The sequence below is a fragment of the Tachysurus fulvidraco genome, chromosome 25 (genome assembly GCF_022655615.1).
Source record: "Tachysurus fulvidraco isolate hzauxx_2018 chromosome 25, HZAU_PFXX_2.0, whole genome shotgun sequence".
Classification (NCBI taxonomy): domain Eukaryota; kingdom Metazoa; phylum Chordata; class Actinopteri; order Siluriformes; family Bagridae; genus Tachysurus; species Tachysurus fulvidraco.
In genome coordinates this window covers 8493861-8509314 of record NC_062542.1, presented here as the reverse complement: position 1 = coordinate 8509314, position 15454 = coordinate 8493861, and the positions used below count along the sequence as shown (strand labels likewise).

Sequence of the window (15454 nt, the reverse complement as noted above, 5' to 3'; positions counted from 1 at the left end):
CACACAAAAAAAAAACCCCATCTAAATTAGGTCTAAAGCCAAACCCTATGAACAATGTTGGTTTTCTTTTAAGTGCTATCTTATTCCAGGACTCCTAATCAAACAAGCCCTGGGCTATCAGAGGGGTAAACATCTGAGAAGCTGCTTGGCAGCCTTTCAACTCTCTGAGCTGCAGCCGGCGGATAAGAGATACTTGGCAAGCTACACACATTTAGGAAAATGCTTCAAACTGCTTGAATAAACTTCTCTGTTTGTTTTTAATGTAAAAAGAGCTACCCTTTCACCAAACAAATGGATAGCAAATATGGCAGCTGACATACACTTCAAAACATCAGCCTTTTAAAGAAACAGTAGTGTTATTTGCATTTCCATTGTCCAATCATAGACTAAAAACAAACAAACAAACAAACAAAACAAAAAAAAAACCAATTTAAAAGGAAAAAAAATAAAAAATGACAAGTTTGTGAAGATGCCATAAGTTAGTGGCACATGCAGGTGAAAAACAGATGATCATAAGTATTCCTTCCCTTTAAAACCCAGTTTGCACATGATTAATAACAAGTCTGCTGCAGCAGTGCGAGTCTTTTCTGGTCAGTATAGAAATCAGTCTAAAATCTGGCCAAACTCTCCAGCCTTTGTGTCATCATGTCCTTTTTAAATGTGATGTGATCCCACGACACTGTTGTTACTGGGTGGAGAAGCCTATAAATTTTGGTCAATAATTTACACGGTCTGAGAGAGCAGTCTATTTTTCCTGCTATGAAGCACTCGTTTCCATAACACCTCTAGTGAAGGAAGCTTCATTTTCTCCTTGTTTTTGCTGTAGACATTGAGGAAGATGCCAAGAAGCACCAGAAGGCCTCCCCACACATACCTGAACAAAAAAACAAAACAGAAACACTGATATGATATAGAATAAAAACTAACACACTAAAAAAATAATAATAATAATCATGTAAACCATCAAAACAAACTTAATGAAGTCAAGTATTAAGAAAAAAATGGGCCGCACTCATCCATTTGTTCCTGGGCAACTCCGTTGTCCACCATGAAGTACACCCATCAGCCATAACATTTAAAACCACTGAGAGGTGAAGTGCATAACAATTATCTCATTTATCTCATACTATCAAAGAGTGGGGTATATTAGGCAGCACGTGAAAAGAAAGTTCTCAAAGTCGATGTGTTGGAAGCAAAAATGGTAAGGATCTGAGTAATTGACACAGAGTCATGGGAGCCCAAGGCTTACGGTTACACATGAAGGCTTGTCAGTCTGTTCCGAATCCACAGATCCACAGAAAAAAAAAACGTTAATGCTAGCTATGACCAGTCAGAGGGCCAATGCTGACCCCTTCCACTGGCAAAAGTGCATACAATGGGCACATGAGCATCAGAACTGTTCCATGGAGCAATGGAAGAAAATAGTGTTGTCTGAGGAATCATATTTGCTTTTATATCATATGGACATCTGTGTGCCAGTGTATCGCTTATCAGAGGATAAGATGGTGATCTTCTGGGTAATATTTGCAAACCTTAGGTTCTGGCTTTTATGTGGATGCTACCTTGACATGTCTCACCTACCTAAATGCTGCTGAAGTACCACCCTTTATTCCTTCATGACAATAGTATTCCCTAATGATCATGGCCACTTTCTATAGGATAACGAGCCCTGTTGCAGTTCAAAAATTGTTCAAGAATGGCTTGAGGAACATGACAAAATTAAAGATGTTGAATTGACCTTCACATTCCCAGAACTCAATCTGATCCAAGGATCTGCTGTGAACATCTTGGTGTCAGATATCACAGCCCACCTTTTGAGCTCTTGTGGAGTTTATGCCTTGATGATAGAGCTATTTTGGTGGCAGGTGGTTTTAATGGTATGGCTGATCAGTGCCTTTCACATTCAGAAAAGGAAGAAGCATGTTTTTTTCAATATCTTCTATCAATATATTCTAACGTACACTACCCAGTTCCTAAATCTGACAACGATACATTTGTGTAACCTGACCTACTAAATGTCTTTAAATTTAAATTATGTTTTTATGATAATATAGTGCACAAAAGTATTCACAGTGCTTCACTTTTTCCACATTTTTTGTTACAGCCTTATTCAAAAATTGATTAAATTCATAATTCTCCTCAAAATTTTACAAACAATACCCCATGATGACAATGTGAAAGAAGTTTGTTTGAATTCTATGCAAATGTATTAAAAATGAAAAACAAACAATCACAGCTTTTGCTGAATACTTTGCAGAGAATTTTGTTTCTCATGGCCCGAGAGACTCTCAGGTGCCTTTTGGCAAACTACAAGCGGGCCATCATGTGCCTTTTACTGAGGAGAGGCTTCTGTCTGGCCGCTCTACCATACAGTATTTCTGGAAGGTTCTCCTCTCTACAGAGAAACTCTGGAACTCTGTCAGAGTGACATTCTGGTTCTTGTTCACCTTGCTGACTAAGGCCCTTTTCCCCAATCACTCTGTTTGGCCGGGGAGGCATGCTCTAGCAACAATTCTGGTGGTTCCAAACTTTTTCCATTTACAAATGGCAAATTATGCTCAGTGGGACCTTCAATGCTGCAGAACCTTTTCTGTACCCTTCCCCAGGTCTGTGCCTTGATTACAATTCTGGCCCTGAAGTCTACAGATAATTCCTTGGACTTCATAATACAGACAGGTGTGTGCCTTTCCATATCATGTCCAATCAACTGAATTTACCACAGCTGGACTCCAATCAAGTTGTAGGAAATTTTGAGTGTCATGGCAAAAGCTGTGAATACTTATGTACATGTGATTTTTTTATTTCTAATAAATTGGCAAGGATTTTAAACAAACTTTATTCCATATTGTCATTATGGGGTACTGTTTGTAGAATTTTCAGGAAAATAATGAATTGAATCCATTTTTTAATAAGACTGTAACATTAAAAAATGTGGAAAAAGTGAAGCGCTGTGAATACTTTCCGGATCAGATTTGCTGCAATGTTCATGCTCCAGATTGCTTACTTACTGAAAAGTGAAAGGCTTTGAGAAGAACAAAAAAGACAATACAATCGTCATTGCCTTTCTTCCTGTGGTCACTAAACAGACAAACAAACAAACAAACAAACAAACACATCATTAAAAGAACAATTTTACCAAAATTAATTTGATTTAGTAAAAATAACTAGCATGTCTCACCTGTGACTGCAACTAGTGCTCCAAAAAGCTTTATCAATGCCAGAACAAAGGAGATGCCAAAGTAACCCGTCAAAGAAAAGAAGAATGCATAGCCATATGTGGTCACTGGATGCTTGAGAGAGAGAGACAGAGACATCAAAATCATATGCATCTCAATCAAGCCTTCATTACAGACACAAGTCTTATTTAACTACTGGCCACAACAGTACATGTACATTTGTGTGTTTGAACGGTGGTCTGGAAAAACCCATGAGATGTTACTGTAGCTAAATTCTAAAGATACCTCCATTTTTGACTGGAATTGGGGTTTCCTAGAACTTACTTTAATACCTCTATTATAAGATAACAAAAATAAAAGGTTTAGCGCATATGGAGCCCTTTAGAATGTGGTGTTGAGGAGTATCTATAAACTACCATTCACAGGTTTCTTCAGAGTTCTACAGGTTGAGGTTTTTATCGAGTCACTCAGAGACTTGTCCTGAAGTCACTCCAGCATTTTCCTACTGGCTGTATTTTTGGTCTGTTGTGCTGAAAGGAGAAACTTTGTCCCGGTCTGAGTTTGTGTGCACTTGTTCAAGGACCTCTGTATATAGCTGCATTCATCCATCTCTTAATTATGACCTTTCTCCCTGACCTGCCACTAAGAAGCTACACCACATTATGATGCTGGCACCACTGTGACAGCTGATGAGAAGGACCTGTAGTTTTTTGTCAGCTATATTGCTTGGATTTAGGTGGGTATTATTTCAATATGTCCTGAGAAAAAACTAACCTGAGAACAGAAGGCCACAGCAGGTCCAAGCCCTCCTATACTCAGAAGTCCCAGCAGAATGTACACAAACCCAATAGAATAGGAATACAACACCTTCAACACACACAGGCAGTCACACAAAGATTAGACTTTAAAACAAAGATTAGAGTTTACTATTAGATTATGACAATGTATTACGCTTTGTGATCATCCTCTAGTGGGGTAGCATTACCATTTCTGAGTTTGATCCATTGTGCAGTTTCATGGCTTTTTCTTGCACATTTCCAATAGCAGCATCAGCACAAAGTGCCAAGGAGATAAGTATAACCCCTGTGAAAATCAGACATATCACAAACAAGCTTACTGCTGCATGATGATAATCATTATTATCATGATCACTCATCTAAAATAACAAGAACATTTTTGATTGCACATTAATTTAATGTATTGAGCGAAACAAATCAACTTTATTAGAAGAATTTATATGATAAATTAGTTCACAGACCACTGTCCTTGTCCAATCCTCTAATGAATAAAAACTGCTGGTCAATTTATAAATAATAAAAATGGATGATGAACTCTACCTGTCACATTGAAGTTTGGGGCAACTTTGCTGTCAGCCAGAGTAAACCAGACGAGGCCAAGACTCATGCACAGAGCTGCGATCACATCTGCTAAATTGTACCGTTTCCCTGCAACAAACACCATCATTGAAAAAGAGAAATGTTATTTGAACAGACCACAAAAACAGAACCATCACCTCTGTTACTTTGAGGCCTGAGAGAAACAAAAGGTAATAATCAACACTTTTTGCTGGGCAATGGTTAGACAACCATTCGTCAACACTGTCGATCTACAAAGGCCTTTAAATGCTCCTATTAGCCATGGACATTAGTCTCTGCTGAACCATAAATAAGTGGCCACTGATGCTCCTGTAAATCTTTTGTTCTATAGTTGGGTAAAAAGCATTAAGCTGAGAATAAAAAGAATAAATCCTTTGGATCAGACGCAAACCATGACACTAGCTGCAGGTTGCATCTTTGAACAAGTTCAGCAATGGAGAAAGGACTCGTTAATCAGTGCAAAAACAAGAGTGCGAGAGAAAGAGACAGAAAAAAAGAGTGAGAGGAAAAAATTACTTTCTTCCTTTCCATGATGACCTTTCATCCAGGGAAAGAAGAGAGAGATGAGGAGAGAGAGAATTGAGAGAATGGCTTCTCAAGCTATTCTTTGCTGTGGGAAGACAAGGTGACACAGCAGGGTAGTCTGTAAGATTTTTAGTCTGCTAAGCTTTGATGGACCAGCATCTAACATTCAACGCAGAACCAACACACCAGACCCGGGGGAGCACTATACTGCATTGCTGGGATTCAGAGGAAAAGAAAACCATAAAAAGATGGGAGATAAAAGAAGCTATATTTCTGGCACTACCTCAATCATTTTCTTCTTTTGTTCCTCTCTGGAACCTTGTTCTTGTAATGGAAAAAGAAAGTAAGTCTACGAATAACTTTTTTTTGTTTGTTTGTACCAATTAGCCAATCGAGTAGCCACCTTCACGTCATAATGAGCGGTAGTGTTGTACAGGGATTTTACCAAAATAGTAAAATCAGATGACATTTCATTCCTTGGAATGATCATATGATCAGAGCCTCTTCTTAATATCATTAACTCCTCGTTATCTTTAGGTTACGTCCCGAAGTCTTTTAAGTTGGCAGTTATTAGGCCACTCATCAAAAAACCTAACTTAGATCCTAATGAACTATCAAATTACAGACCTCTCTCACACCTTCCGTTTATGTCTAAAATACTTGAAAAGGTTGTGCCTGTTCAAATGAGCTCCTTCTTACAGGAGAGCAACATCCTTGAAGAGTTTCAGTCAGGTTTCAGGCCCCATCATAGCACAGAAACCGCACTTGTTAAAGTTACAAACGACTTGTTCTTAGCTTCGGACTAAGACTGTATGTCACTATTAGTTCTACTTGACCTTAGTGCTGCATTTGACACTATAGACCACAACATTCTTCTAGATCGCTTACAATATTACACAGGTATTCATGGACAGGCTTTAAGCTGGTTTAGATCCTACCTGTCAGAGCGATACCATTTTGTAGAATTAAATGGTGAATACTCCAGTTTATTACCAGTTAATTATGGGGTCCCTCAAGGATCAGTTCTCGGACCTCTGCTTTTCTCTATATACATGCTTCCATTAGGGAACATTATTAGAAGACATGGGATTAGTTTCCATTGTTATGCTGATGACACAGTTATATATCTCATCAAAACCAGATGAGATAGCCACAGTGTCCAAATTAACTCAGTGCCTTAGAGAGATAAAAGACTGGATGAGCTGCAACTTTCTATTGTTAAACTCCGACAATACTACTCATAGGTCCAAAAACCAGTGCACAGAAACTCTCACAACTTAACTCCCATTTAGAGGGATGTACTGTCACTAGTAGCTCGACAGTGAAAGACCTCTGTGTTATATTAGACAGCAACTTGACTTTTAAAAATCATATCACCCATACTACCAAAACAGCCTTCTTCCACCTTTGAAATATTGCCAAGCTGAGAAACATCCTGTCTGTATCTGATACCGAGAAGCTAGTTCATGCATTCATGACCTCTAGACTGGACTATTGTAATGCATTACTAGGTGGTTGTCCTGCATCTTTAATAAATAGGTTACAGTTAGTCCAAAATGCAGCTGCCAGAGTTCTCACTAGGACAAGAAAGTATGACCATATAACCCCAATTTTATCATCTCTACACTGGCTACCTGTTAAGTTTAGAATTGATTACAAACTGCTGCTACTTACGTACAAGGCTCTTAATGGTTTAGCTCCCATGTATCTAACTAGTCTTCTAACACGTTACAATCCTTCACGCTCTCTGAGATCCCAAAACTCAGGACTTTTGGTAGTTCCCAGAATATCTAAGTCTACTAAAGGTGGTAGAGCGTTCTCATATTTAGCTCCCAAACTTTGGAATTGTCTTCCTGATAGTGTTCGGGGCTCAGACACACTTTCCCAGTTTAAATGTAGATTAAAAACTCATCTCTTTAGTCAGGCATACACATAATACATCCTATAGTATCATGCACTAGTACATCAGACCGGCACATTTTTATGAACAGCAGATATGTTAATCCCTTTCCACTGCTTCTCTCTTTGTACCCATCCCTAGGCATCCAGACATTGTACCAGCTCCCAACGTCCTCTGTGGGATGAAGCCTTTGGACGTCCACTGAGCCGAGGCCGACTCTAAGAATCCTGAGACATCTCCAGTTATACTCTGTGGTACTCAGAAGGTCAGAAGTCCATGATCCTTACACCAATACAACACTCAAATGACTGTATATTACAATCACACCCCCAGTGTCACCCATATGAGGATGGGTTCCCCCTAGAGTCCGGTTCCTCTCAAGGTTTCTTCCTTTACCAATTTAAGGGAGTTTTTCCTTGCCACTGCTGCCTGAGTCACCTCAGACTTGCTCATAGGGGAATAAATGCACACACATTGTGAACTACATACATCTAATAATAACCTAGAATTTTTATTCTGTTAATTCTTATTTCTTTTATTATTCGTTATTTCCTTTATCATTTATTATGTCTACCTTCTGCTCTATGTTTATGTTCTGTAAAGCTGCTTTGAGACAATGTCTATTGTAAAACGTGCTATACAAATAAACTTGAATTGAATAACAATAGATCATTACTATGATAATGGTTATCAGAAGGACATAGAGAGCAACAGCTGTCATTTACCTTGTATGAAAACTCCTCCAATCATAACTGGAATGAGTTTACAGCATTTGAAGATCACTTGCGTTGGGTAATTCAAGTATCCCAGTGATGTGTTGGAGAGACCCATGGTCCCGACTGTTAGAAATGCTATCATCATGTATGTCTTCCCTGGGATCCTAAAAAAGAGGTTCAGAGGAAAACAAAAATGGTTTGCTACATTGACCTCGTTTTTTTTTTTCTTTTATCATAATACATACAGGAATTTTTCATATAAGCTGAAAATTCCATATAATTTTCATATAACTGATACTGTGAGCTCTCTGTTAACTGTCAATTAACCACTTTTTCAGACAAAGTAATGCCACAGATGTTGGTTGTATTGGTTAAACTATTTACAGTAATTATGTATATTATTGTTATAATAGAGAATCAAATAAATAAGCACATCAAATATGTAATTGACAATCAATAATTTAATATGCCGTTTAAAACATGGCTCAAAACACTATCTATATTAGGATACTTAATGAAACAAGACTTACTGACTTAAAAATAACACAATGTAATATAAGGTGTAATTTATCATTGTCCAAAATGAGGACATCAAAATAAACAGAAATATTTCGACTCCCAAACTGGAGTACAATGTTTTTCTTTTGAGAGGAGAATCACTCGGCTCTTTAATTATCCACTGCGCCATCAGACATAACATGGACAACAGGTACATCCTAGAGCTCCAAATCTCAGTAACACTTATCGCTTATTGCTGAACTATATTTAACCTAAATGCCTAGCTATATGTTAACAATATACTTACAGCTTTCCTTTCAGATTATACTGCTAATTTACTTATGAGATTCCTATAGATTTAATCTTAGTATTAACAATTTGCCTATGCAAGCTGCACTGTCTGTAACAATTAATAATATATACAGTATACTGTATATAGACTAGTACTGTGAGAAAATTCGCAATGTGTCCAGAAAAGATAAATTCTAACAGACCAGAGCCATAAAAACTGTAGTATTCTCTTTCTCCTGAGCTGGTGTACAACTAGCACTCGCGTACAACACTCTCACGCACGCGCTCTCGCGCTCTCTCACGCGCTCTCTCACACATTCTGTCTCACACGCTCTCTCTCACACGCTCTCTCACACATTCTCTCTCTCACGCTCTCTCTCTCACACGCTCTCTCTCTCACACGCTCTCTCTCTCACACGCTCTCTCTCTCACACGCTCTCTCTCTCACGCGCTCTCTCTCTCTCTCGCGCTCTCTCTCTCTCGCGCTCTCTCTCGCGCTCTCTCTCTCTCGCGCTCTCTCTCGCGCTCTCTCTCGCGCGCTCTCTCTCGCGCGCTCTCTCTCACGCGCTCTCTCTCACGCGCTCTCTCTCACGCGCTCTCTCTCACGCGCTCTCTCTCACGCGCTCTCTCTCACGCGCTCTCTCTCACGCGCTCTCTCTCACGCGCGCTCTCTCACGCGCGCTCTCTCACGCGCGCTCTCTCACGCGCGCTCTCTCACGCGCGCTCTCTCACGCGCGCTCTCTCACGCGCGCTCTCTCACGCGCGCTCTCTCACGCGCGCTCTCTCACGCGCGCTCTCTCACGCGCTCTCTCTCACGCGCTCTCTCTCACGCGCTCTCTCTCACGCGCTCTCTCTCACGCGCTCTCTCACACGCTCTCTCTCACACGCTCTCTCTCACACGCTCTCTCTCACACGCTCTCTCTCACACGCTCTCTCACACACGCTCTCTCACACACGCTCTCTCACACACGCTCTCTCACACGCTCTCTCACATGCTCTCTCCCTGACTCAATAGTTCTCAATAAAAAAACTCTTTCTTTCATGTTGCATTTGCATTTCTCACCTCCTCCTCTTGTCCTGAGTAAGCTGCAGCTCTATCAGGCCAAATATGGAATAGAACCCAAACTGGACCAAGGTAAGGTACCAGCCAAAAGGTTTAAAACCCTCTATTGAGAAAATCAGCTCCTGAAACAAGAAAAGAAAAAAAAAATTAAGATAAAAATGGATGTGATTATAGTGACTTTGACTACACCACAGTAGTTGCCAGAGAGGTAGGTTTGAGCACTTCAAAAAAAAAAAAAAAAAAAAGATCATCTCCTGGTTTTTTTAAATTAGACAGTTTCTAGCTATCAAAAATTGTGCAAAAAAACAACAAAAACATCCCATGTGCGGCAGTTTTGAAGGCAGAAATACCTTGTTAGGAGAATGGTGAAAGAGGTTTGAGCTGACAGGATGGTTAGAGTACCTCGAATAACCAACTGTGGTGGGAAGGAAAGCATCTGAGAATACACAGCACATAAAACCTCAAGGCTAATAGGTATATAATAGCAGAAGACCACATCTGTACCTATCAGTCAGGAACAACAAACTGAGGCTGGTGGGCACAGGCTCACACAAAATGGACACTGCACAAAACTGGGAAAAGACCAGTTGATGTTATGTGGGATATATCAAGCAAGTAAAAAGTCAGTTCCCAAAGTTGATGTATGAGAAGCAGTAAAAAGGACAAGTGTAACGATTTGAGTGGTTTTATCCAAGGTTTGAGTGAGTCTAACAAAGATGACTACTGAAATAGTGGACCAAGGCAGGAAACAGCTCATGGGCATCCTGGTGACAGGCTCATGGGAATCCAAGGATCACTGATGCACGTGAGTAGTGAAGATCCAATTCGTTTGATCCAATTCCACTAAAGAGCTACTGTAGCACAGACTGCTGAAAATGTTAATGCTCCCAAGGATAGAAAGGTGTCAGAACACACAGTGCATTGCACCTTTTTGTGTGTGTGTGTGTGTGTATATACACACAGACACACACACACACACACATACAGGATATGTATATATTTGTCGCTGCAGCAAAAAGGATTGAGTAAATGACCATTTCATTCCTCTGTATTTCCTATTTCCTGTACAGATACAGGGCAGCGTTAACAGAGCTGACTCTGACTAGCTTGCCTGAGACCAGAATGCCCATGCTTGCAAACGTCCATTGCCAATGGGCATGTGAACATAAGAACTGGACAATGGAGAAAAAGAAGAAAATGACCTGCTCTGATGAATAATGTTTTCTTTTATATCATGTAGATGTGGGATATATGTGCATTGTGAACCTGGGGAAGAGATGGCACCAAGAAGATGGGAAGTAAGCAAGCTGGTGTATGCAGACTGATGCTCTGGGTAATACTCTGTTGGCCATTACCTAAACACTCCTGCAGACCAAGTGCACCCTCTTGATGACAACAGTATTCCCTAATGACAGTGTCAGCATCTTTCAGCACGATAATACACCCTGCCAGAATGCTAACATTGTTCAGGAAAGGTTTGAGGAATAAAGTGTTGAAGGGTCTGACTTGGCCACTGACTTGTGGTGTCCGTGGCTCAATGCTTCAGGGAAAACTGAGTATATTAGGCAGGTGGTTCTAATGTTATGGCTGATCTGTGTAGTTTTGTACGCAAATCATGTATATGCACTTCTGCACAAAATGCAATTTATCAAATTATGTTTGTGCATACACCAGATTCCAGATTTAATCCAATTAAATAATAAAATCCATTTTCTGGGAATGCTTTCCACTACATTTTTGAGAGTGGCTGTTTAGATTCTCTAGATTTTCCCATTCAGCCACAAGAGCATAAGTGAGGTCGGGAACTGAAGGTGGGGAGGACTGGGGTGCAGTCACCATTCCAATTCATCCCAAATGGGCTCAGTGGGGTAACACTCTTGTTCTTCCATTCCAAACTTAGCAATCCATGTTTTGTAGCCCTACAATGTTTTGTGCATGCTGAGGTGCTTACTACAGTTGTTATATGATTTATTAGCCAAAACAAGGTGTTTCCACCCACAGAACTTTCACTCCTGAATTTCCCCAAATATCAGTAGTATATGAAACACTGAAACCAGCCTGGGACCAACATCCATGCCATGATCACAGCACTCACACTTTTTCTGTATCTGTGTTATTTTTGCACTGACATGAAAGATATGAAGAGGTTCTGACATGATGCAGGCAATTACTGCCTTACTTTGTAATATAACGTGCAAGATTAGTGTGCGGTTTAAGAACACTGAAAAACGCTGCTAAAAATGAAGAGCAATTTCAATTGCCAAATGCAATTTTATTCATCTCTGCCAGCAAAACGCCTCACTTTTTGGGATGGCAACAAAATACAACAGAAGCATCTTTGTGCACGCAAGTCTTTTCTACTATATGATTTTGCCACAGGCACAGATTTATGAAAAATATGAGCTGAATAATGACTTGCCTTACATACATTCATATTGCTCACAATTCAATGCATTCCATTTTATATTTTGAAATAGGGGAGCAGAAAATTAAATTAATAAGGAATTATTATTATTATTATTACTTGCACACATATAGCCATAAAGTTCTTTACCATATAAGGCAATATGGTGGCATAATTGTGTGTGGCTGTACACAATCTTTGATCAACATGCTCTGCATAATGCAAGTCTGTACTTACAGTTCTTACACACATAATTAGAACCTGCTATATGCATACTTTGATAAATAATAATGTCAGTTTGGATATTTAAGGTTTCTGTTAGGAAAGTCACGCAAAACATCAGTGATATAAAGGTGGATTTGTATGAGGTCATGTGTATCCTGTGTTCACATCCAAAATCAGTGTTGAGTCAATCAACATATGATTTTGTGCATCCATATTGACAGAGAAATTAACTGTGGCAAAACCTTACAGGTAAGAGACATGCACCAACTATTAGAAAATTATATCAGTGCTGGTTAAAGGACCGAAATTCGTACCTGAAGGTAGCCATAGATGAGGTAAAAGAGAAACACTCCAGTCACGCAGATGAAGAACTGCGTGGGAGTGCTGAAACTGCTCAGGTTCACCCCAAGCACTCTGAGCTCCTCTATAGATTTGATATGCGGGGACATCGCCTCTGTGGAGGAGGGGATCGAGATGGAGATGTGCTTTCGGGAGTTATAGTTGATTAAGCTGAATTTGGAACTCATTGTGTCTGTAGCCTCCTGTGGATTTACAAATGATATCATCAACATCATGACATGTCCTTAATATACAAAGGACACCATTATTGTTTTGGGGTTGTTTGGGATATGGGCAAAATATAATAATCTAAATGATAGCTGAAATATGAAATTTGCTCACACTGTTATAATACATGTACTGTAGATACAATGTGGATTCAAGAACCACTGTCCATGTGCAATACTCTAATGTAAATCCCTGATCATTCAGGTTCAGCAGAATTAAAGTAACCTACATGGATTAAAAATAAATAAAGAACCAATAAGAATTTCTCTGTGAATATTTACTATTACGTGTGTTTACTTAAAATCTGTGAAATTGAACATCTGTACTGAATAAACTAGCTTGAACTGAAGGATACATATTACTGGATTTCAAAAGTGATTGGACTCAAGTACTCAGACCTCCCTCTCTCTCTTTCCCCTTTCCCCACACTCTCTCTTTCCCCCACTAACCCACTCTCCCTCTCTCTCTGGCTGGATTGCATCTTACCTGAACTAAAAACTGAGGGAAATTCGTGTCGAATCGTAGAAAGCATCAGAGCACCGAAATGCGCCTCTGCCCTCAGACTATGTGGCCTGTAGAGAAGCTGGACTGCCAGCCAGCCATGACCACTAACTACAATGTCCAAATCTCATTATGATATTCATTTACCAAAATGCAGACGTGACAGCTGGCTCCATGACCTTACGCAAACTGACATGCGTGCCACCTCATCATACGGAAACAGAACCATTCAGCAGAAGCAGTGAAGCTAACTGGCTACAGGCTACACAACACATCCGAGCTCGTAAGCACCCAGTTAGCTGTTTTTCTGACTTTAAGACAGCGCCCGGTCTGGTCGCCAACGCTAATTCTCTCCAGTCATTCTTCAACAATGCAGCAATGTTGTTTTACGTTATCGAAGCTGTTGTCTACACAGGACCTGAATACGGAACAGCTAAACGAGCTACTCTTCCTGGTACAGCCGTGTCCCGGCAGCCTTGTGCGCATGCGCAGGTGAAATCCAGCAACTTCCTGTGAAGGCGGAACTCAGACGTTGACGTAACGCAGATCGGTTTGCATTGCTGAGGGTCGTATTCAAATAAACACAAATTATAATTTGTGATTTTATAATTCAATTTTACTTAACGGACTTAACTTATATCTTGTTATTAATGCACATCGCCGAAGCTACCAGGAACCCGAGCTAAACACGGACAATTATAATAGTTTCATTAGCTCTTTAACAACCTTATCGTTACAATGTTTACTAACAAACCTGAGACTCTAATCATCCTTATTTTATACCTTGTTTACTTCCTCGGATGATTCCATAGTACTGTTGCTCTATGTAAAGATGTCCTTACTCCTTAGGATAGGTGTTTAAAATGAAGTGAACTCTGGAACCTGTTTGTCCAGTCCTCCATGGTTAATGTCATGCTCTTTTAACCCCTTTTTAAAAGACATGTAGAGAAATATACAGAACACAGTGACTGCTGTTGCAGATTTTACTGATTGAATGCTGCCATAACTAAGGCCAGCTCTACTAATAGTGACCAATCTCCAGTATAAAGCAGGAGGTCTCTCTCTCTGGCCATTCATTCCCCCTTACATCCACAGTAGATGACAGGAGTCTGCTCCATCCTTGGCGAAGGGTTAATTCACTCACGGATGGCATTATTCCCTCCCAGCCCCTTTCCCAATATAAAAATTCAGAGTGGACAGCCCCATCCCTCATCCATCTCAGATTTGATTGGAGTGGTATTGCCTCCTGTCCCGCTGAGCCTGTCTGCCACTACGGCCCAGCTTTATGACACTAAATAGCCCGGCTACAATTTTTCCATCTATCCAAAAAATACTCTTAATAACTCATTCCTTTGAATGAGACCCGTCACTCTTTGTGCCCTGCCATGGACAACCTCGTCTGCACTATGTTTACGGGGTCACTGAGATACAGGCTTCGAAATGCCCAGAAAGCAAGGAGGTTAATTAATATTGGTGAATTTACTGTTCTTTCTTGGCCAGCATGTTCAATGAATCATAGTCCCAGAGAGACACCTGTACCATATTTATGGCCTACTAATAGTATTCAGCAATGCACAGAGCTGTTTACATGCACACATCACTTTTTCCACCTAACTTTAAAAGCGAACTGATTTATCAACAGCGATGGATTTGTGGAAAATGTTACCTTTTTCTGCTCTCCTATCATATGAGATACTAAATAATGAAATGAATATTTATTGATTATTCAGAAAGGTACATATTCTTGTAATGGCCATGCAGCAGAACACATGGCCCTGATAAATAAAACATCAAATGGGGAGGGAAATACAATGGCTTCTGTAGCAGGTCAGTCTGGATGCAATAAGGCCTGTTGCATGGTGAATAAGGCAGAACTCTAAATCTTCTAAGATGCATGAACAGTCCAATGATTATGTGCCGGGATCTGATTAGAATTCATGTCCCCATATTTGTCCTAGTGACAAAGGATTAAGTCATTATTAAAAAGCAAGATCCGATAGAACAACATTTGTTTTTATTAATCTGCTTTATTCCAGTAGTTTAAATGGGTGGTTTATAAAGAAAGAAGAAACCAAGACAGTGATTCAGAAGTGCCGTGTCTTTCAAAGTAATTGACCTGTCCCCATATTGGTTTTCAATAAAAATAGAGGCTTTGTGTTTGTCTCTGTGTGTTAGTCTCATTTGTAATCCAGATTAATCTGATGCATTTTAA

General features: G+C 39.9%; 1 protein-coding gene across 3 annotated transcripts; it reads right to left on the bottom strand.

The window, feature by feature from the left end:
* Positions 1 to 238: 238 nt before the first annotated feature.
* Positions 239 to 14167, bottom strand: slc35b3 (solute carrier family 35 member B3). Of its 3 annotated transcripts, none has more exons than XM_027176431.2 (10): positions 14026 to 14167; positions 12489 to 12716; positions 9546 to 9667; positions 7703 to 7857; positions 4514 to 4621; positions 4162 to 4259; positions 3951 to 4043; positions 3179 to 3290; positions 3009 to 3078; positions 239 to 874 (listed from the first exon to the last, which is right to left on the bottom strand). In XM_027176431.2, exons 1-10 carry the CDS (start codon positions 14050 to 14052, stop codon positions 724 to 726), a joined length of 1164 nt encoding a protein of 387 aa, XP_027032232.1. In that variant the 5' UTR covers positions 14053 to 14167; the 3' UTR covers positions 239 to 723. The 3 variants fall into 3 exon arrangements, with proteins under 3 accessions (XP_027032232.1, XP_027032239.1, XP_027032249.1); XM_027176438.2 differs by lacking the exon at positions 14026 to 14167 and adding an exon at positions 13228 to 13782; XM_027176448.2 differs by lacking the exon at positions 14026 to 14167 and adding an exon at positions 13390 to 13782.
* Between the last annotated feature and the right edge of the window lie 1287 nt (positions 14168 to 15454).